Source organism: Syzygium oleosum, unplaced genomic scaffold, assembly GCF_021117445.2.
Source record: "Syzygium oleosum isolate NSW1041296 unplaced genomic scaffold, Sole_v2.1 Sole_v2.05, whole genome shotgun sequence".
Lineage (NCBI taxonomy): Eukaryota > Viridiplantae > Streptophyta > Magnoliopsida > Myrtales > Myrtaceae > Syzygium > Syzygium oleosum.
The window spans coordinates 14,746,982-14,769,764 of record NW_026607489.1 but is presented as its reverse complement, the minus strand read 5'-3'; the positions used below and the strand labels follow the sequence as shown (position 1 = coordinate 14,769,764).

The window sequence follows — 22,783 nt, the reverse complement described above, 5'->3', positions numbered from 1 at the left end:
ACACTACGGAAAATTACGTATTTAACCATAATTTTTTATATTTTAATAAATTTAGAGCAAATTATATCAAACGGGTGTGGACGTGCCGGAGTGGTTATCGGGCATGACTAGAAATCATGTGGGCTCTGCCCGCGCAGGTTCGAATCCTGCCGTTCACGTTTTTCTTTCTTTCCATCTTTTTTTTCCCTTGTTCTTTGTTTTCTTCTACTTCTTGGAACCCGCATTAGACACTTTTCACTCTCTTTTTCTAGGATAACACTCTTCGTCTTTAATGCACCCTTCCAAACTTGGATTCACGATTTGACATTAATAAGTCGGTGAATCAAACGAAATGACAAGGATTGCTCGGCAAATCTCTCAAAGACGTCCACGGCCCATGCATATGCTAGTGGGATCTTGTTACCACATATGACCAAATAGCAACTCTCTCGATCCTATTTCCATGCGGAGCTTCAAAATTTTCAGACACATCGAGGCTTTTTCTAGGGACATGAAGTTGAAGCTTCGAGCAGATTAATCAGCAGGGGACACAATAACCATCAAGAGCAGTGTTCCACTGGAGAAGTTAGGACACCGTACGAGATATCCATGGAGCGCGCAGCATCTGATGCGTAGACCCCGGATCTTCCCACAGTACATACAGGTGAAAAGAGATCGAAGATGCTTAAGTTTGCGAGAGGCCATGCCATAAATGCCCTGCTTTATCCAAGTTGTGATATGTAAGGCAAAGGCAAACACCCGCATATGCAAGATATTTAAGTATTTCGTTGGACAAGAGATTCAATAGCCATGACAATACATGCCATTGTAGGGGCGTAGACAAACTTTGATTAAATGCAACGAGTAGATATAAAACAAGACAAATTTGTAGTGATGCCCATCCAAAGCACCGGTAAGTACAATTTTCAACATAAACATCTTGGCTTCCGATATACCTCATGCCCGATACATCGGTGGGTATAACCTTTGACAGCCCCTTTAACAAAGTAGGGGAGTGAATAACAAGGTGCTGAATTCATTGGCAAAGCCATCCAAAAGCAACCTTAGTTTACTGGACTTCCTTCCAGATCTTGGCTGGCCAAGACCAAGAAACCTCGATATACTTTGTTCGCATGTTATCCGCAACAAAGCTTACCTTCCTTTGGGGGGACTCACAATCCAATGTGTAAGTATGTGGGTGTTATATACATTTATAATATTTACCCTTGAAAGAAGTGACATGCAGTGAGAACTTTCAGCTTCTCAGTCTAAATTTCGATCTTTGAATTTCATTGTTCTCGCAAATGCTACACTCTGAGGAAGGGTAAACATCGCACACAACATCCATTTACCCGGCGCAACAAGGCGAACCCTACGCATTTCTACTTGAACTGCCACCTCCGATAAGGCAATTCTTATCCTCTGCATTCACATTAAGAAACCAAAAAGGAAAAGAATCATCAAAAAAGAGAACAACAGATGGACAAAATAGCAAGCAACGAGAAAAGACGTGTGCAGCTTGCCCTATTGCAAGGCAACTGTAAGGGAGATATCTGAGAGGCACCCACCTCATGAAAGTCAAACTCAGGATCTCGAGCTTTTGAGAATCCATACACATGGATCACAGGTAGGGCGTGCATCATTCCCTTGGGTTTATCTCCATATATTCCCCTAAATGCATCTGTCGGAGATAAGAATTAATAAAAATTACACTCATAGTACAGAAACATGCATGTATCGTATGGAAACCTTTCCCCATTACTTTAATAACAGTAATAACATACCTAAAAATTCAGCAGCATCATTTGGCAAATTCAGAACAACCTGTGTGATGGACAAAGCTTTCTCACTTGCAAACAAGGACTTGATGAACCTTCTTCCATCCATATTGAAAACCTATGAGGCATCAAAGTCAATGATGCAGAGTCATAATTTTACCTTGAGAACACATCAGTTAATCTGGCAGTGAACTAAAATGTGTATTATGCAAGTATCAGTGTTCGCCAAGTTGTGGCTTCTATGAGCAGTGATGATATGAGTTGACAATTACGGACATGGTCGACACTATGTAATATAACTTTCCTTGTGAATGTCAGTATGATAAACCTCGTTATCTAAGTGTAATACTGACACTACAAAAGTAAATCATTAATAACACACTAAGGTCTGATAATGAAAACAGGATATGTGAAACCACATCCTAAAATAACTCGGAACTAAGAAAAACATCTCTTATCACGTGAAATATATTTTCATGTTAGCTTCACATATAATCACATCATCGAGTACAACATGCACACCGATCCTCACGAATGTCAACAGCATAAGATGTCAAAGATCCAGAAAGAACGATCCTGATGCAATCTGACACCTCTATATTCATGCAATCTTAAACCCAAGTTTCTGAGAGAATTCATGTTGATGCCAGACATGTCAAGTAATCTGATACCTCTATTGAAACTCATAAACCAAAGTTAGATCTCAAAAGATACCAGAGTAAACTGACTAACTAGATTATTAAAACTGGTTTCCTATTTGAGTTTAGGCCTACAGACGTTTTCTGCTTTAGTTTGTTTAGTAAAATCTGATTTTGGACTTTTACACAGCTCTAGTATTTCATTGGCTTACATATTACCCGAATTTTCCTGTCAAGTTTGTTGAGTACAATGTTCCTTTCCAGATATTCAACTGCATGAGGGTTCAAGTCATTGGCATAGACTCGTTTGACTATCTTTGCTGCAGAAATGGCTATTGGTCCAACACCACAAAACACATCACCTGTCATTTACAAAATAATAATTCATTAAGCACTTCCACCGAGAATAGGGAGATAATAAGCAGATCTGTAGTCACAAATGTGAAGATCTCCACAGCAGGGCAACACAGAAAGTAAAATGAAGAAACGAATTTTATTGGACTAACGAGTATGAAGGGAAAGTATTAGAAATAAAATGCTCCAGAAATACCAGGACAGTTCACAAAACAATACAAAGGACCCACACTCTGGCTTCAATTATTGTCTAATCAAACTATAGTTGAGATGTGAGATAGTTCTTTAGTTGACAAGGCATGGTAAAACCTAGAAGATGTATTGCCCTAATCCATAGAGAAAGTGCAACTTGCAATCCACTAGTGACAAGGTGCTGCACCAGTACATTTTCCTTGCTGCAGGCAACTTCCGACCTTCTCAAACTGTTACTTTCAGGCAAGATAAATTGTGGTGGCTAACAAACATCATGTCAGGATAGACTTTTACTTTTTGCTTGATCTAAATCTTGAGGCGGACGCACTTTGTTTTTGTTAATCCTAAACACCTGAAACTTTCACAATATACAAATATTGACAAGTAGGTTCACATATATTTTTTTCATAAATTTTTTCAAATATATGATATATTCTAAATTTTGAGGGAAAACAAAAAATGTACTTTTTACTTAAACTTAGTTCTTAACAAACAAGTCGCCTAACATTTCAGTCATTTATATGTCAACGAGTCAGAATCATAACGGTGGGACGAAGGAACTCAGCCAGAAAATAAAGAAATGGCATCACATAATTACATCAAGGAAATCATGGTACGCTGCTTTCACAATATACAAATATTGACAAGTAGGTTCACATATATTTTTTTCATAATTTTTTTCAAATATATGATATATTCTAAATTTTGAGGGAAAACAAAAAATGTACTTTTTACTTAAACTTAGTTCTTAACAAACAAGTCGCCTAACATTTCAGTCATTTATATGTCAACGAGTCAGAATCATAACGGTGGGACGAAGGAACTCAGCCAGAAAATAAAGAAATGGCATCACATAATTACATCAAGGAAATCATGGTACGCTGCTTTCACAATATACAAATATTGACAAGTAGGTTCACATATATTTTTTTCATAATTTTTTTTCAAATATATGATATATTCTAAATTTTGAGGGAAAACAAAAAATGTACTTTTTACTTAAACTTAGTTCTTAACAAACAAGTCGCCTAACATTTCAGTCATTTATATGTCAACGAGTCAGAATCATAACGGTGGGACGAAGGAACTCAGCCAGAAAATAAAGAAATGGCATCACATAATTACATCAAGGAAATCATGGTACGCTGCTCTTACTGCTTGATAAGTCTTCCACCCACTTATTAATAATAACTGCTTCAGATTTTCTATTACATCTTCCTGTATATTAATTTTCAGCATTAAAAGTACAAGTGACAACTAAAAATGTGGGTTGGTAACCAGATAACACACACCAAAATCATGGTTACGTCAGAACTATCATTACAGAGTAGACTCAAGTGTAACATTACAAAGATTGATAACCGCAAATGCAACTGAAAAAAGAACATACAGACAACATCATTGCGAGTGAAGCCACTCAAAAGTCTCTGCCTTTCAGTCGCTAGCCTCGAATTCCAGTAACTGCATGAGATAGGAAAAGATAATGTCCCAGAGTGCCAGAATGAAACTGAAAAATTCTGAATCTTCCACTCCAGATATCATTCATGCCAAATACAGAAAAATTGTAGTTGAACGGAAGCTAGTAATTTATCTACATTGACTGTGACAAAAGTACTGGTCATATTGCTGGGACACAAGATGGAGCTTCTCAATATTTTCATGAACTTTTAATTGGAAAAGGTTATTGAAACCTCGCTGAGAAGTACCTGTTATTGAATTTATCAAACATTCAACTTCTAAAACTCGATCTAAATAAACAACTTAGAAGGATATGAGAACATACACAGTTGCAAGATCAACACTAAATCTCAACCCATTTTCAACAACAGTAGTCACTAGGGAATGGTTTCCAGCCAAAACCTCAAGCTGCATCGTCCTATAATCATTATGAATCATGTCCATCTTATTGACAACTGTTTGAATCTTTGGCTTGTTTTTATCCAAAACTACCTGAAAGATCACATAATACTGTTATGGTATATCATAAAAATTAACGCATGGTAACCCTAATATCCAAGACTGAGCAGTAAACACCTTTGCTATGAGCTTCTTGTATGGTGCATGTTCTTCTCTCAAATTCAAATGCGCAATATGTCCTACAGTTTCAAAAGCCGAAGGAACAATCATCCCCTTAGGTAGCAAGGCCTCCAAAATCTGCATATATGAACATAGAATGAGAGGAAAACCAATTCGAAGTACTTGTACAGTAAGTCCTCCAAGTTTTTAATAATAATGAGCTGCTAGCATGTATTACCAAATCACACAATCGAAATAAAAGCCTAGTCTCACATAAGAAAACAAAAGCATCCAACTGATGGCTAGGACAAAGCCGTGCTATATAGCCTTACTGCTTGCAAAAACAGGAACTTGCAACGGTGTTGGTATAATCACCTCATTCATCGACCAGTAATCATAGAACAGAGTCAGCGTGCATGACACAAGCTCGATTGAGCTGGCGCCATCTCTTTCGCCTTCTTTCAATACGGCCTGGCACAACAATGCGATGATGTTATCATTACGAATGGAGAAACAACATACGAGAAACCAAATAACTTCAACTGACTTCAAGTCTCTTAAGCACCAAAAAGAACCCACCTTGACAGCTTCCGGCATATCCTCCAAGCATTTTTCGGCATAGCTGTCATCCAGAAGCAACAATCTCGTCGAACCCCTCCACCTTCTCCCCTTAAAATCATCCCCCAACAAACCCCTCAAATCCTCTCCTTCCCTTTCTTCATCGTCGATCACCTCCACCACAGCAAATTTATTCCTCTTGACACCACCTTCTCTGTTCTCATTAGCCTCCCTTTTCTTCCTCTTCTTCGGCCGCGAAATCTTCGCCAAGTTCCTAAAGTTCACGAAACCTTGTGAATTGAACGTCTGCGCAAGCCTCTCCCTGTACAGAACACCACTCAATCTCTCCCCATCACCCTCGGCTTTCCCATAAATTCTCCTTTCTAAACCCTCTCCATCACCGGATTCCCGGGATCCGTTCCGGCTACCCATGAGCTCGGCGACATCGTCTTCGACTTCGTCGCCTGGAACCCGGGCGACGTTGCAGACGCGAGGCCAGTTGAGGAGGTGCCCGCGGAGGCGGCTCTCGAGGGCGAAGCAGTCCTTGGACGGCACTCGCAGGGCGGAAATCCTGAAAGCCCGGGCGAAGCTCCCTTCGTCGAGCGAATCTTCGCATCCTTCCTCCTGATCAAAGTCTTTGAAGGATTGCGAGGGTACGGTGCCCTTCCGGAGCGAAGGTCCGTAGGGTAGAGGTGACCCGGCGGCGTGGAGTTGAGGGATGTCGGCGGCGGCGCGTGAGGTGATGGCGAAGAGGATTGAGCTGGGTTTAGAGTGAGGAGAGAGGAGGCATTTGGACGGTAGAATGGGAAAGGATAGTCGGTGATAAGGTTTAAGCAAGAACTTTGCGACCATTGTCGCCGTCGCCGTCGCCGGAGAGGAGATTTGGAAATGGAGATTTTATTATAAGCATAGGCAAGCAAACGGATAGAGTGGGCAAAGCAAAAGGGAGAAACGAAAGTGCTATTGCCAGAGCCTTTGCTGGTGTTGACCGTTGTCCGGAGTCAACGGGTTGAAATATGGCGAACAGACGCCAGGACCCGGTTCAAAACACCCCCCCCCCAATAAGCAATTGTGCCTGTTTAATCATAAATTGTCTTTGAATTTTGGTATAATATGTAATATTGGTATAATATGTAATGTGGTCTATAAATTTTTAATCTGTTTAATGTGGTTTATGAACTCAATATGGTTCCTGAACTTTTAATTTATTTAATATCGTCCCCATTTCAAAGGAACTTCCTTTTAGTCTCTTAAGACTTGCTTCTCAAAAACGAACACTTATGGCAAGTGGAGAGCATAATTAATCATATCACCTTACCGAACTAACAACAAGATCCTAATTATAAAGCATCATTCTAGAAGAGGATGGAGAGGGTTTAAAAAGCAATGAGTTTAGAACACAACACGAATTTATTTCTGGGACTAGGTTGCCCTATTAATACACTACCTTATATAGGCATAAACTTATGTGGGATTCCCCCCATGGGATTCCCATCTAGATAGTACAAGCATATTTTAAAGTAAATGTACTGACTCTCTGGTACAGACACTTTCACACATATAATTCACACCATATATATTGCACACACTTATCACATGCCTACTTTATATCGAAATCCTTCTTTTGTGTTGTCAGTAGAGCTATCTGAGTTATCTCCATCCTTAAGGCTATCAATTTCCCACTGGGACAAGAGTTGGTCAGCAACTAGGTCATCAAGGATTCCTAACGTAGAGGTAGAAGGAGCATCCAATTTAGTCCATAAACTATATGAAATTATTCAATGTAGTCATTCCATTAATTCAAGTTCTAAGATTACATTGAACATACACATATAGTTATCAAAAGCCCAAAAACTACATTGAACAAGTAAAAAGTTCAAAGATCACATTGAATATTAAGCTAAAGTTCAAGAATTATATCAAACAAATTAAAAGTTCAGTGATCATATTGCTTATTAAGTCAAAGTTCAACTATTTATGTTGTTATCCCGAACATGAATGAGATCATATCACCAAATTCATCACAACATCAGGAGGTGGTGAAAGTCTAAACTTATACCATGCGGCGCTCCAAAAGGTCGAAAAGTATGAATTTAAATTGATAAAATTAAAAAATTTAAAATTAAATTGATATTTGTACAAGTTTAGAATCGATCGGGTAATTCTGGCGGATGAGGAGGGGGTGAAAGTCCGAAGCTAATTTCCTTTTCGTATTTTAGGAGCGAAGCACGAGTTGCCGCGTGTGGTGTTACGTGGCACAGCTCGATCTCCTGTTCTGTCGCTATTTGCGCACTCAAAAACCTGCGCGACAACGTCAGCAAGCAATTGCTTTAGCCACGAACTCCTCGTAGGATTCAATGTAGCCGATAATGGTGGGTTTCCAGTTCCACGATGACGACGACCTTTCGGTATTGATCAAGCTGCGTGACATCTGAGAGCATCTTCTCCAGTCCGCTCACTCCAACCATCCTCCGGGCTCCCCAGGTAAAAGCATCTCTCGCCGCTCGGCCTCGCTCGATCATCCGCCTGTCTCTCGCGCTCAGCTCGCACGATGTTGCACCACTTGCGCCTGTGTCGTAGAATCCGAACTTTTCCTCCATGCCGCCCGTGCATGTCATTTCGGATGAATTCCGTATCGGGATGCTGTTGTTTGCTTCTCGTTCGCTTGTCGTGATCTCTTTCGTGTTGTTTCGAACTTGGGATTTGATTGTTCGTTGCTAGCTACCTGCCAGTTGGAAGTTTGTCATGGGCGGCTACCCTTCAGAGGATATCTTGAAGGACTTCTACATACCGGATTACGTCCTAGCACGCCGATTGGAAGAGGTCGGGGATGTTTCCCATGTGCCGGCTTGTCCGGTCGTAGTGTTCGTAAACTCCAACAGTGGTGGTCGGCGAGGTGGAGATCTTATTGTTACCTATAGGACTCTCCTTAACAAAAATCAGGTAATCTTCGTACCTTCTCCATAGCTAAATTCGTTAGTGTCCCCATTCCGCCTCATCGCTGCAAGAACAGATAGAGCACAAGGAATTTGATGTTGTGCTCATCGAATCGTATACTAGATTCATAGTATTGCACGAGTTACGTGATGTTAGTTTGGAAGATGAATAAATCAGAATCATGAAAAATAGCTCTAAAGACAGTCGCGGAAAGATAATTTGAAAAAGGCTCTGCACTGCATTACTTGATTTTACTCAGTTAGCAATAAGCTGTGTTGAGACATATCCATTCAAAAATCAATGGTACAAGAAATCTAATAGGAGACAGATAATAATAGCTTAGATTACTATTTACAGTAGAAAGTCAATTCCAACACCATCTACTCTCTTGTTTAATTGAATTTTACTTTTTTCCCTGTGGTCATGTGGGATGTGTATGGTTTATCAGGTTTTTGATTTGGGAGAGACAGCTCCTGGAGAGGTGCTACAACAGCTTTATGAAAATCTAGAAATTCTGAAACAGGATGGTGATCCTTTGGCCAGTGAAATCCAGAAAAGACTGAAGCTAATTGTAAGTCACTTGTTCAGTTTCGAACACAATGCACAAAGATGTTTTATGTTCCTTGTGCAGAAGCATCATGTACCTTCTCTTTCCGCATGTACGCCCGTAGATGATAGTTGTTCTCTTTCTGCATGTATGTCTAGGTTGCAGGTGGGGACGGCACCGCTAACTGGCTTCTTGGGGTAGTTTCTGATCTCAAATTACCTCAACCACCTCCAGTTGCTACTGTGCCTCTTGGAACCGGAAATAACCTTCCATTTTCGTTTGGCTGGGTAGGACTTCATATTTGGTACCATTGGAGCAAGTAAATGGACTTCCTAGTCTTGAAATGTCTTTCTTTTCAAGTCTCAGAAACAGCTATCTGCCTTCATCCATTATGGTGCTTAACTTTCTTTTAAGCTCTGTTTGGAAAGCTAAAGAAATGGGAGGGGATGAAAATTGGGGTGATAATGGTAGAGATTTTGTTTTTGTGAGAGGGGGAGGGGAGAATTTAAAATTTTCTCCTCGAATTTCTAACCCACCGTTTCTCTAGCTTCCCAAACATAGTATTAGAGTGTAGGGATGGGCACGCTTGTAGGTTTTTGTTTGCTTTTACTTGTGGCCTCATCGTGAAATTGCAATGTCTGGATACAACCTTAAAAATTGTCATTTTTCATTCGCTCTAACATGGGTTGCACATTTCGACCCAAAAAAAAAAAACATGGGTTGCACATAATGCCTACCTATTGGGATAGAAAGTTCCCCACTGAAATTTTTTTTTTTTTTGCACCCTGAAAGAACTGTGATTTCTAGCATTCTTGTAGGAATTGTGACTCTGATAATTTATGACATTTAATTTTCTAATTTCAGGGAAAGAAAAATCCTGGGGTAGATAGGCGATCTGTGATGTCATTCCTAAGTCAAGTGAAGACTGCAAAAGAGATGAAAATAGATGGGTAAATGTTTTGAGTTTATATATATTCTATTTGACTTACTAGGACAATAGCAGTGGATGTATATAGGCAAGCTCATCAAACAAGACTATCGGTATCATTTTTTCCTGGAGTGGCCAAAATATCGTGTCATCAATTCTCGTGTCCTGCTGTTTTAGCTTCATAGTGACTTTGGACTCCCTTACTTCTTACTTCTCGAGCTGTGTTTAATATTTTGATGCTGTATGCTTTGTCATCCTATAAAGTTTCGATTAAACAATATTATCACATCTTAGAGCAAAAAGTGCGAGCCACATTGCATTGAACTTTTGAGTTGTGTTAGTGAAGAGCCTATAAACAGAATCATGAGCCTGAGAAATGAAGTGCACAGAACTGTTTTCTTTCCTTTTGAACTTTCCCGAAGGACTGATTTGCTCGGTCAGAACATAAAATTATATTTAGAGGTTGCCACTCGGCACATCCTCTGAACTGCATTATGTTAATAATGAATTTCACTAAATTTCAGTTGGCATTTGGTCATGCAAATGAGGGCTCTTAAGGAAGGTTCATGTGATCCAATCGAACCAAGTGGACAAACCAATTCATTGAATGCATTCCAACAGGTCCTTCAGCCAGATACCTTACATATGGCAGTTTCTATCTATACTATAAGCTGTGCCATGACCTAATTGATGATGCAGAGTGTGAATAATATTAGAAATTTCCACCTGTTAAATTTATAGTAGCATATAGGGACTGAATTTGCTTTTGTAAAGAAAAATTCTGTATAATGTACCATCCTGGACTGTGAATTATGCAACTTGACGGTCTTGTTGATTGCATCAAAAAGCATTTCTTCCTAGACTTAACTTTCTGCAAAGTAGATGAAGACATAGGTGTATAGACATATTTTGGCTGCCAAAATTCCACTGATGTGTAATTTTTACACAAGGTGCTCAGTTATAGTCTCAAAGTAACAGAGTTAACCCGAGATTTTTGATAGCTTGATCTGATGAGTTTGCTAGCCAAAAGAGTATGAACTGAATGAGTTGCTTAATGCTGGACAGCTTCTGCCTTTATGAAATCGATAGGTCAACCGGCTAGGTTATTACTATCTTTTGGATTTAGACATTTAACACCTGTAGTCAAATGGCAGTATCTTATAACTTGACTCTCTGCTGGCCTAATTTATTTATCCTGCTCTTTGGATTCATTTGGAGAATTCACTGCTATTTACTTGCTATTATTCCACTGATGATTATCAGGATGGGTTTCACACATTTCGTGGAAGATTTTGGAACTACTTTAGCACGGGTGAGAAACAGAATTAGATCAATAAGTTATAGTTCTTCAATAACTAAAATTGAAATGCTAGCATTCATCCGAGGCCTTGAGTGAGATTGACTGATTATTTGATGAAATTAGTAAAAGATGAATGTAGCTACTCATCTCTATAGCAATTAATTGTTCTTGTCAGGAATGGATGCGCAAGTGTCATATGCATTTCACTCAGACCGGAAGTTACACCCGGAGAAGTTTAAGAACCAGTTAGTTAATCAAGTACTCTTCTCACTTATTACTAAATTATTCAAAAATTGCAAACTGACACTGTTTGTCTTGCATGCGAAATCTTCTGGTATGTTGCACTTTTTTTCTTTTTGAAGGACCTATTTTGTCTTAAATAGTTGAGTTCATAGTGATTTTTTTCTGAATTCAAGATTTGATCATCTCAAGGCAGTTGGAAGTGATTGTACTTATATCATCAGACTCAAACACAATCCTCAAGACAAATATTTGTTAAAAGCAGCTGAAAAAAGATACTATATGTCTTGCTTGTTTCTCAGTGAAGCCTTCTTCTTGTTCTAGCAATCCGTTTATTCAAGATACACCTGTAGAAAATGCACGTATGGTATATAGCATGAAACCACATGGCTTGCTCCACCTTACTGCTCTATTAGCCATTTTCAAAGCTAGCTTTCAAGTTTCGATTCACTTCTTTTTACTCCATACGGTGTAATGAATCCAATTTTGTTTCAGTCTCACACTAGATGTAGTTTTCAGTCCCAGTTGTTATATTTTATTTGGCTGTAGGGTTCCTTCTCCGGCATAATTTTCCAAAATTGTTACTGTCGCCCGAAAACTGATCACATAAGATTGAGGTAACGATAAAGGCAATGCTTTTTATTTGTCAAGCTCAAGGACTGGAAACCGTTTAGTTTGGAAAGCAAATCTAGAGTTTAAGCAACTCCTGTTACCCAATTTCACTTAATTTGCCACATTAATGGTCAAATATCACCTACCAGTTGCCACCGTTACTGATTGAAATTATGTAGAAGAACTCCTGCATTTGGATTTTATTGTCTACCAATACATTTGAAGTATACATCAATCCATCCACTGATTCAGATACCATTTCCAATTTTAGGCTCCGTTTGTTTCACGGAAAATTAATAATTTGGAAAATATTTTTCTAAAAATGATCGTTTGTATCACTTATAAAAATGAATAGATGAAAAATATTTTCATCGTGAATGAAAATATTTAGACATAAATTGTTGTCAATAATGAAAATATTTTTCATTAATTAATTATTTCAAGCAATACAAGCGATCATTTTTAAGAAAAAAAGTTTTTCAAATCGTCATTTTCGAGGAAACATACAAAGCCTTACTTGGTATCATTGAGAAATTATGATTTATTTGCACCTGCACTCACTTTTGATGGTGTCTCCAAATATAAAGTTCCCCTATGCAGTAACGAGGAGTTGATCATTAACAGACAAGGAACCGAAGCTAGAATTTTTCAATTTGAAAGCATTTGAAACAAGTTTTAGGTTATTTTTTTCCTTCATCATCTCAATGAGCAAATGGTGAGACTTACTGCCAACTGCTTCTGTTTTTGGCTTGTCAGAGCAATTATTTTAAGCTTGGATGTACTCAAGGATGGTTTTGCACATCTTGTTTTCATCCTTCTTCACGGTGAGTCTTTTTATTAGTTTCTGTAGTGATGCTTAACAGTTTCGTATCCCGTATCTGCTTCCATTTCCCATTTGCTATCGTCTTTTGAGTGATTAACAATTGAAGTTGGAGATAAACACCTGCCAGATGGCATTATCAAAACTTTTTTGTTGGTACTTCCTTTCAGTGATTCGAGATTGTTTTGAATGATTGAAAGCGGCTAGATTATTTGTAGTTAAATTGAAGTACAGCTTGCTATCATTAGTGGTCAATATCTGAGGATGTAACGTTAAGGCATGTCTCTGTTGAAAATGCGGCTGTCTTCTCTGGAACTTGGCCTTACATTGGCTTACTGAACTATAACTCTAGTGTCTAGCTAGACCTTACTTTTGCTTCTCAAACCATAATTCTAGCTCGGTGAAACCATGTGATTGTATCGTGCATTCAACTTTTTTTGGAAAAACCATGGCTACTATTTATTTTATAATAAACTTTTACTCTGTTCGTTGACTATGATCATGGTCATACCTTAACGGCCAGCACTTCTGTGAATTTGTATCGTATTACTTTTAGACCCTAGTTATCTACTTATCTGACTGCCCTCCTTCCCTTTGTGAGTTACTTGCCGTTCGTTATAATAAATTTTATACAGGAACATAGCTCAGCTGGTGAATGTCAGAATAATGAGAAGACAAGGCCAATGGGAGGATCTTTATGTACCTCGCAGGTTATTCCTTTCTACCTACCTGTGGCATGGAAGTTTGTGCATGCCCATAATGCACTTCACGTGCGCTTTTATGAGCTTGTACTCATTTTTCAGTTAAGTAATTTTAGAAATTATATCTAGACTTTTAGTGCGTCATTCTATACTTACATATTAGTGTATTACCATGTAAATTGCAGTATCCGTTCCATTGTGTGCCTCAACTTGCCCAGCTTTTCTGGTGGACTCAATCCTTGGGGAAAGCCAGACCCTAAGAAATCACATGAGGTTGGTTTTCAGTTTGCTGCTATCCTTTTGCAGATGATTTGCAGAAAATTCATTTGCAATGCATTCTGTGCTCTGGGTTCCTAATTCTTATAGAAAGACTATTTTTTGGCCCGAGTTGTAGAGAGACTTGACACCTCCATATGTTGATGATGGCCTAATTGAGATCGTTGGTTTTAGAGATGCTTGGCATGGACTAATATTACTACTCCCAGAAGGACATGGGACTCACCTTGCACAGGTAGAAATTTCATATATATGTTCAGATTACACAAACTAATTCAACATTGATTGGCCGCCTGGGGAAACAATTTTTGCTGGACTAGGTGAACCTGTGTCTGTGTGGATGTGCCTCATTTTTTCCCTCCAAAATTCTTGTTCCCCCCTGTAGACAAGTGGAGTTCGTTTCGAGTTCAAAAAAGGAGCAGCAGATCACACCTACATGAGAATTGATGGGGAACCCTGGAGACAACCATTGCCAGTTGACGATGGAAGTGTCACTGTGGAGATTTCCCATGCGGGTCAAGTGAAAATGCTCGCCCCTCGATTTTGCCGGTCTAAAAGTCTACATGAACCTTCTTCACCCATTAGTTAGCAGAATGCAGGAGGCAATATGATTGAGGAAATGCTCATGAAAGTGGGAAAAGAAGAGAAGGTATAATGCCGATAGAGTTTACATTATTGCTGGTAAGATATTTGATGTGCTTGAGCCTCTAGAATAACAAAGGGAATTGATGCATTGGAGACTGTTCTGTCTAGCTTAATCCTGTCCAGTGGAGGAAGTGTTACGGCAGAACCTGCCACTAGATTAGATTCTCACCTACTCTTGTCAAAGGCAATGCAGGGGCATGAACTGTAATGCGATGCTGAATCACGGGATATCGAACAGACTTGATATTCTTGCAAGTATGGTAAAGAGAAAGGTCAGTGCACTGAAAGTTTTACCATCTTTTCTCATTTGATTGTTTAATAGGAGTTATTTTCTTAAAAGTCTAGTGCTAGAAGGTACCGTAATGACAATGCTGATCAAACCGAGACATTCTTTGCTGGCTTGTCTTCTTCGCTGTCTTTATGTTGCAAAGATCAGAAGGCGTGGGAATCACTGTGACAAATCAACCATTCATGTCTGTCTCATGCCAGCATGCAATGGTTCCCACTAGACTATTTTGGCAAAGCAGGTCAATTTTTCCCCTGTTAATCAGCCTGGTGTGTTTCATCTAGTTTGAGTCATGGTAGAGCCTGATGAGAGCGCAAACCAAAAATTTTCCTAGGCTTCAATCCTAGATTCTTTTTTATTTCATCCGGATCAATCGCGTGACGTCGAAAGTCTCGACTAGTTTGCATGTGGATATTATGGGAGTTTAACTTTTCGACAGTTAAACTGATGCCGTATCATGTTTGCCGATGCCTACCTAATGATGGAAAGTTCCAGACAATCTTTTTATCTACAATGAACATGCTTCGAACACGAAGCACATCTCATCATTATTATGTGCTTACATAGTCCAATCAACAGTTTTAAAAGGGTCAGATTTTAGAAGCGAATGTTGATGAATTATTCAAATAAGTGCTTGGAACATGAGTTATTGCAACGCAATTAATTGATTTAAAAGTGTTTTGTCTCTACTTTCGGAAGTGACCGTTGATGAAGCCAACTACGAATTAAACATTGAGCAAGTAGCCTCCTCCTCAGCCCTTCCAAGCCCGAACGTTCAAATAAGCAGGCTCGAGACAACAAGGAAATCCGGCCAGTCTTATCAATTATTACTTTTTTAGAACTAATTATAAAATAAAAAATATATATTACTTCCTATCCTATACTTTCACTTTTTTGAACCCACAAAATTTCTAATTAAGTCTACTTGACACCAAATTCAACCAATTCTAGCTAGCGTGATCGTCTTGCAATACCAATGCACATTGTGAAAAGTATTTGGTCAAGGTGGATGAGACATGGACACCACCACAGAAAAAGTTAGGCAATATGAAATCGGAAGATGACGTAATTAAAATTTCGCAACGAGGACATCTACATCAGAGAAGCCGTATGTGCGCCGCACTTGAAAGCTACATCAGTTGAATTTTGGCCTGATATGACGTCAGAGTGGCTCAGTTAGAAAATTTATGATCGCAAAAGAACTTGATTAAATATATTAGAGTTACAAGGACTTTGTTAGAAAAGACGTGAAATTATAGTGCCAAAAAAATTGAGTTGAAGAATGGAGAGGTGCTACGATAACAAAGTTAGCTTGCACGCTACGATCTACCGCAAATTCTACATTGTGAAAAAAAGAAAATATAACAACAAAATAAATTAATTCAGAAGTGATTTTGGTATAACGATCCTATTTTGCCTCCTATCACTCTAATTGATAAAGTTACAATCACAAAAAATCATTCATATTTATAAATAATATATTGGCATGAAAAAGTTTAAGAGGAGAAGAAGTTATCGGATTTACAGGTGGCCAAACAAAGGGAACTGTTGGTAGCGAGATTCGAAGCTGAACGTGGTACACGGGAAGTTCAAACCTCGCCGGTTGAGCCACTTTGGCTTGATATTTATATAATATGTGTGTCACGCCCGAGCTCCCGTCGAGCTCGCGACATCCCGCCTCCGGTCGATCGGTTGCGACGTCCCCAGGGTTGTCGCCGACCTCATCTAAACATCGAGATTTAATTGCGCACACGGAATCCATAAAACACCCGAACAAAAATTTAACTGGGGAAACAGTGGGAGAATATATACATATTCATTACTCGGTCAAACTTGTATCACCATATTTACAAAATACAAGCCTTAGTTTACCGGTGCACACATTTGAACCCTTCAAGAGTAAGAACAAAAACCGATGACCTGCCATACAACCCGTAACAACCTTTAACACCCCTTGCTTGGCGTCCACTCGAATCTAACTCCACATCATCCCGTCTCCCATTTGAAACTCAGCTGTCTCATACTCGTATGCACGGAACTCCAAAACGTACTGGAGGTGGTGGCGGATTATTCACGGCTCAGTTTGGGTTCAAATATTTGGTTGAAAACAACCGTGAGACACTTCTCAGCAAGTACACCCCTAAACCCAACCTAGCTATCACGTACCTCCAGACATAAGCACAAACACACACATCCACGCACATCAAATCATCACAACACAGGTACATCAATTAATATGGTCAGGCTTGATCATGCGCACACCCGCACTCGATCACAATTACATCAGATGCAAACACACGCATGTACAATTCTCATTTCGCACACATTCTTTCCGTTCTCAATTCCTCTTTCCCACATCACTCGCCAGACCCGCGTAAACGTACACGCCTCGGTACACTGCGACCACTCATCACTTCCCACATCACTCGCCAGTGACCCGCGTAAACGTACACGCCTCGTACACTGCGATCATTCATCACTTCCCACATCACTCGCCAGACCCGCGTAAACGTACACGCCTGTACACCGCGATCATTCACCACATCCGCCCGCGTACCCGTCACGCCTCGGCCCCAATCGCGACCCGAGCATCACACGCCCCAGCCGATCCCAACTCAGCTCGCGCCAAATGCGACAGCCTACGTGATTGGAACCCGAGCTTAGGATGCCTCGGTCCAATCCCGGTCTCACCCGAGCTAATCGTGCCTCGGACCGATTCTCATTCTTGCTTTTTCAAGCCTTAGCCTGTGCCAAATGCAACAGACCCGTACGTGATCGCCGCCCAAGCTTATGATACTCGGCCCGATCCCATTCTCGCACTTACACACCTTCACATAACTTCCACAATCACAAGCCACGCCACTTTTCTTTCTTACTCATGCACATGCTCATCAAGCATTTACCACAATCAACTGGCTCATCACACGCGGCCCGTGCACGCATAAATTAACACGTAAAACATGCTCATTCAAGATTCGACATGGCCAATTTCAACAATTAATTCAATCTGCCCACGCGTGCACATAATCAAGCACATTTCAATCCATCAAACCACGGTTCAATAAACACACAAGGCTGCTCATGGGCCCACAATCACAGCCACGTTCATAGGCATAATTTCGACATTTCCATGCCTATTAAACATCACAATCTAACCATACTACCACACACCAAACCGACACTACCTGGCCTTAAATCGAGCCCTAAGTTTGCCAATTCCATCCCACAACATCTGACACTCTATTCAGTCTCACTCCAGCCTCGAAACATACTCATTTCATCCTCGAGTTACCTCATATAACACACAAACAAATACTCAATTAAATCAACCCCATCCAGAATAATTCAAACATGCCCAGAGCACGTAAATTGCCAATTTTCTCCAACCAAATGGCATCGGATTAATTCCGATCCTTCACGGGACTTTCTCGCCATAATTTCTAGGTTCCAAAAATTCAACTTGCGTCCCAATCGGACCATCACAGCTCGGTGAACAGTAATCCACAGCAGTGAACAGTGATTCTAGGCAAATGAACAGTAATTCGCAGCCCCTAATTTTCTGAATTTCCAATAAATATTACCCGAATTAATTCTTAAGGCCCGCCATAAAATTTCCACTCCCTATCCATGTAATTCCGCACCTAATTTCATACTGATTTTGTCCGGAATTACCCGTCGATACCCAAAGTCCTAAATTAGGTTTAGGCGCGACTTACCCGCGTTGGCTAACTCAGCATATCTCATGGTCAATTGAACAGTCATTTCAATTGAACCCAAACGTGCACGAATCAAACATATTTACACCAGCCCATTACACAGATGCACACGCAATTCTACCACCACAACTCAATTATAATTAAAACGTACGTAAAACACATAAATTTCTATTTTTCTCCCACCAAACGACGCCAAATTGATTCCGGTCCTTCACGGGACTTCCTCGCCATTAAATACCGGTTCTAAAAATCCAACTTGCGTCCCGAACCGAGCTTCACAGCCTCGTGAACAGTGAATCACAGCTCGTAAACAGTGATTCTTAGCTTAAAATTCCCTCAAATCGTCCTCCAAAAATTCCAAATTAATTCCTTAAGGCCCGCCATACATTCCCGGTCTAAAGCGCCAACATTTCGCACCCGCACAAGTCCAATTTCACCCAAAATCAAATTGTTCGGCGATACCCAAAATCCTAAATCGGGATTAGAGTATGACTTACCGCGTTCTAGGCTAAAACGGCTAGAACGGAAAGCGGTGGCGCTCTACGGCGAAGGCGAACAACTCACGGTGGTTTCCGGCTTGCACGGCGGCGGTGTGGTCTTGCACGGCCGGAAATGGGTCACGGGGAGAGAGAAAAAGAGAGGGGAAAGAGAGAGAGACGGTGAGGTTGGAGGGCGGCACGGCGACGGCAAGGTGGCGGTCCGGCGGTGTGGCAAGCGGCGGTGAGCGGCGGTGCCAGCGGTGGGGGAGAAAGAGAGAGAGTAGACGGTGGAGGGGGAGGGGACTCACGGAGGACGGGGGATTTCACGGGAAGAGGGGGAGAAAGAAGAGAGAGTAGAGAGAGAAAGGGGGTCAAGGGCTTAAAAATCAATTTTGACCAACTTTTGGCAATTTATCAAAATGCCCTTCTCTTACACAACTAACCCTTTAATAAATCCTAGGGGTATTTTGGTCACTTTCTCCGTTTCTTGTCCAAATCGAATTTTTCCGAAGGAATTGAGCGCACCAAAAATTCACACGTGTCACGTGCAACGTCATCCTAACCTTCCGGCGTGACTTCCTGATTTTCCGGTGTCCAATTTGGGCAAAAATTCCATAATTAAATTCTATTAAACGCAACTCGAGCGCTTTCGAGCTAACGGGCGGCTTCTGGGGAAATTCGCAGAATCGACTCATGACCGATACTGAATCGAGTCACGTGCAAGTCCGTTCGGTGCGTGACGACCTCGGTTGTCATTAAAATCGCGAAGATCAATCACTTGATCCGAGGGGTACGATCGGTCGGTATAATTTCAAAATCATTCGTCAAGTCGTTTCGTGGTCAACGGAATCACCCGCGATCCACTACTAGGACAAATGGCGAACCGACCCCTAACTATCCTTGGATCGGCCAACATGCTCAAAATATCACTTCCGATTTAATGGTCGAAATCCATTCACGATAGAATTTCCTTTAGTCGCGCGAATTTAATTCCCCTATTAGCCTTTCCCTAATGGTTAGCATTCCTGTGAATGATCGCCCGGCGAACCGACTACGAGTACATTCATAAAATCCAAGTATTTCATAAATCCCAAATGGACTAATTTTTCAGGATGTAACAATGTGTTCGCCCGCGATCAAGATTTTTCTCTCATCAGGAAGGCAAAGCCCCTTTTTTTCTTTTTTGCCCTTTTTTTCTGGGGCCCGATTTAATTTCTATCGACGCGTCAACCAGGGACGGTTAAGCAAGTTCCCAGCCCTAGGCTGGCAGCTGATTTGGGCCCAAACCAGAAGGAAAAAGGGCAAAACCGCGGCTCTTTCCTTCATTACTGCCTGGTGATTAGTGCCTCTGGTTTTCTTTAATGACCACCCCCTTGTGAAACACTCCAAACTCTGTCTCTGTCTCTGTCTCTGTCTCTGTCCCTGCTATATATAAACGAGCACCCATTTCAGATCCGCTCCCACCCCCACAAAAACAGGAAACCCTTTTCCTCCTTTATTCGCCCTCCTTTCAAAGGGAATCGAAGGGAAGATGAATGCAGGTGGCAAAGCGTGGATCGTGGCGGCCAGCATAGCGGCCGTGGAGGCACTGAAGGACCAGGGCTTCGCGAGGTGGAACTACCCCATCAGGTCGGTCCACCAGCACGTCAAGAGCAACCTCAGGTCCTATTCTCAGGCCAAGAAGCTCTCTGCCCCTTCTTCTTCCGCCATGGCCAAGGGCTTGAAGCGCCTGGAGGAGTCCCACGGCAAGGTCATGCGCCTCAATTCCTGGGGCCCCGAGTGTACCAGGTTTTAGGAAATAGGGAGGGACTCTAATAATAATTGCAGTAGAGAGAGAGAGAGATTTGCATTCTTGAATTGCTTAAATGTTGGCAATGGCAATCTGAGTGTGTGGACCATTAGATGAAGCGTATTCGAGAAGTTGGGAATCTTGAATTGGAGAAGCCTGCTAATCAATTTCTTGCCTCTGATTCTACGGCCATAACGTTTGCTGATGATGAGGTTGCAATTCCAGAGAGATATAAACTATCGGATGTTGTGAACTAATTCTGGTGTTGCTGACATTAATTGTTTACCTTTTATCAGATAAAGTAAATCTCTCTCATTTTAGTTGGAATTAGAGTGCATCACATATTGTAAATGTTAACCTTACTTGCACAAGAAAGATACACAGATCAACTCATTTTCGACATTATAGTTGATTCGTCAATTAAATCATCTATAAAGGAATAGCCATCAATTATTATTGGTGTGATTCTATCTTTTATTGTTAATAAAAATATATTGTCTACGTTCTTTTTTGTTGAAATAAAATTTTATTCATTTGTCATGACCAAACATAAGAGGAACATTAAAAACTTTCGAGCAAAGTAAATGACAAAAGAGCTGCAAAACAAAACAAAACTTAGAAAACAAAAGAGTACAGCATATAGAAACCACATCTATTCAGCGGCCGATTACCGGAACCGTCATTGATAAGCACACACCAAGATCTTCCCCTCCCGAAATTACGGCTTGCAGCGCGCACCGAGGTTCGGTGTCCTCAACACCATTGCCATTCAAAGACGACAACAACAACAACATGTTGAACCACCACAAATCGAACGCCTTTAAAAAGCTCCCGAATCTAAATTTAGATCGAGAGAGAAAAGTTCTCAAATTTATATCTATACCTAAATCGAGAGAGGATAACTTCCACTATGTCCGAGAAGTCATAGAATCACGTGTTGAACATCTTGTTGGCTAGATTGGTGATGGCGTTCTCACAAATTTTCAACTGCAAGCATATTTATTCACCACGACGAGAGAAGAAATGCAATGACAACGAGCGAAAGAAGACGCCAAAGGAAGCGAAAAAAGACTCCCGAATTAGATCGGGAGAGAGAAAACAGGAAATCAAAACCTAGAAAAGAAAAGCATAGCAAAGCAAGCTCTCAGGTTTCAATTGAGGGAGGGTTTTTTTTGGGTGAGAGAGTTGCCGACAAAGAGATTCCAAGGTGTTGTGCTGGACCTACAACCTAAAGAATTTGGCCCATTCAATTTCAACCCAAAATATCTCATCCCTCCGATTAATTTTAAATATGCGACCAATTATCTATTAAAAAGGTAACTTGATTACATTTGAGGAAATTTTCTGAAATAGGATAGTAAATTTTACAATTGATTAGCGAATATTACGACAACCAAAGGTTATTACTTACAAAATGGCTTCCATTTATTCATGAACTTGAAACGAACATTACAAAAATTCAAAAAATTATTAAAATATCATTTAAAAAGTCCACGTCAGTGCCAGCCGGCCAAAACCGACCGGATGTACTGAACTGGCCCAGATGCAAAAATTTTATAACTAAATTGATCAAAAAAAAGTTTATGACTAAATTGATATGATACGACTTTTTTAGTAATTCCCCCGTCTATCAGAAGCCGGGTTAGTCACTGGGACAAATCAACAATTCATGTCTATGTCTCATGGCACCATGCAATGAATCTTGATGCGTGTTTCATCTGGTTCTAGTCATGGTAGAGCATGATGAGTGCCTAAACCAAAGATTCCTCCGGGCTCCTATTCTAGATCTTCTTCTATTTCATCCGGATCAATCACGGTGACATCAAAAACCTCAACCGATTTTCATGCGGACATTATGGGAGTTTCAATCTTTGATGGTCGGAACGATATCGAATCATATTTGCTAATACCTATCTAATGATGGAAAGCTCGGGACAATTCTTTTATCTAAGATGAACATGCTTTAAACACGAGGCACATTTCTTTGTTATT

The 22,783-nt window shown here is 40.5% G+C and overlaps 3 protein-coding genes and 1 non-coding gene across 9 annotated transcripts; 3 read left to right on the top strand and 1 right to left on the bottom strand.

Moving 5' to 3' along the window:
- Positions 1-76: 76 nt before the first annotated feature.
- Positions 77-158, top strand: TRNAS-AGA (transfer RNA serine (anticodon AGA)). The gene has a single exon. It is a non-coding gene; the product is annotated as a tRNA-Ser (tRNA).
- Positions 159-825: 667 nt separating this feature from the next.
- On the bottom strand, positions 826-6,391 carry LOC115663891 (tRNA (guanine(37)-N1)-methyltransferase 1; the record flags this gene model as incomplete). Its single annotated transcript, XM_056311671.1, has 9 exons — positions 826-1,401; positions 1,548-1,660; positions 1,764-1,875; positions 2,615-2,757; positions 4,332-4,402; positions 4,725-4,891; positions 4,976-5,095; positions 5,333-5,428; positions 5,537-6,391. Coding segments are annotated over 9 exons (1,836 nt in total), but the record flags the coding sequence as incomplete, so codon positions are not given.
- A 1,432-nt stretch (positions 6,392-7,823) lies between these two features.
- On the top strand, positions 7,824-14,817 carry LOC115663034 (diacylglycerol kinase 5-like). 6 transcript variants are annotated; one of them, XR_008816518.1, is made up of 14 exons: positions 7,825-7,999; positions 8,237-8,458; positions 8,901-9,023; positions 9,158-9,286; positions 9,864-9,949; positions 10,452-10,548; positions 11,191-11,239; positions 11,403-11,485; positions 12,836-12,903; positions 13,535-13,701; positions 13,786-13,873; positions 14,051-14,111; positions 14,262-14,557; positions 14,706-14,817. XR_008816518.1 is itself a non-coding variant. In XM_056311153.1 (13 exons), exons 2-13 carry the CDS (start codon positions 8,261-8,263, stop codon positions 14,463-14,465), a joined length of 1,353 nt encoding a protein of 450 aa, XP_056167128.1. In that variant the 5' UTR covers positions 7,825-7,999; positions 8,248-8,260; the 3' UTR covers positions 14,466-14,817. The 6 variants fall into 6 exon arrangements, 4 of the variants coding, with proteins under 4 accessions (XP_056167128.1, XP_056167127.1, XP_056167130.1 ...); XR_008816519.1 differs by lacking the exon at positions 14,706-14,817 and having other exon boundaries at positions 7,824-7,999; positions 13,995-14,111; positions 14,262-14,295; XM_056311153.1 differs by having other exon boundaries at positions 8,248-8,458; positions 14,262-14,817.
- Positions 14,818-20,458: 5,641 nt separating this feature from the next.
- On the top strand, positions 20,459-20,855 carry LOC130138262 (uncharacterized). The gene has a single exon (XM_056311827.1). The coding sequence runs from the start codon at positions 20,534-20,536 to the stop codon at positions 20,795-20,797; it is 264 nt and encodes an 87-aa protein (XP_056167802.1). The 5' UTR covers positions 20,459-20,533; the 3' UTR covers positions 20,798-20,855.
- Positions 20,856-22,783: the final 1,928 nt, after the last annotated feature.

Bases quoted from the DNA above. Each gene is read 5' to 3' on its own strand.
- LOC115663034 (XM_056311153.1), top strand. From the start codon at position 8,261: ATGGGCGGCTACCCTTCAGAGGATATCTTGAAGGACTTCTACATACCG. The intron at 9,024-9,157 runs GTAAGTCACTTG...ATGTATGTCTAG, and splicing joins AGAAAAGACTGAAGCTAATT to GTTGCAGGTGGGGACGGCAC. The intron at 11,486-12,835 runs GTACTCTTCTCA...TTGGCTTGTCAG, and splicing joins AGAACCAGTTAGTTAATCAA to AGCAATTATTTTAAGCTTGG.
- LOC130138262 (XM_056311827.1), top strand. From the start codon at position 20,534: ATGAATGCAGGTGGCAAAGCGTGGATCGTGGCGGCCAGCATAGCGGCC.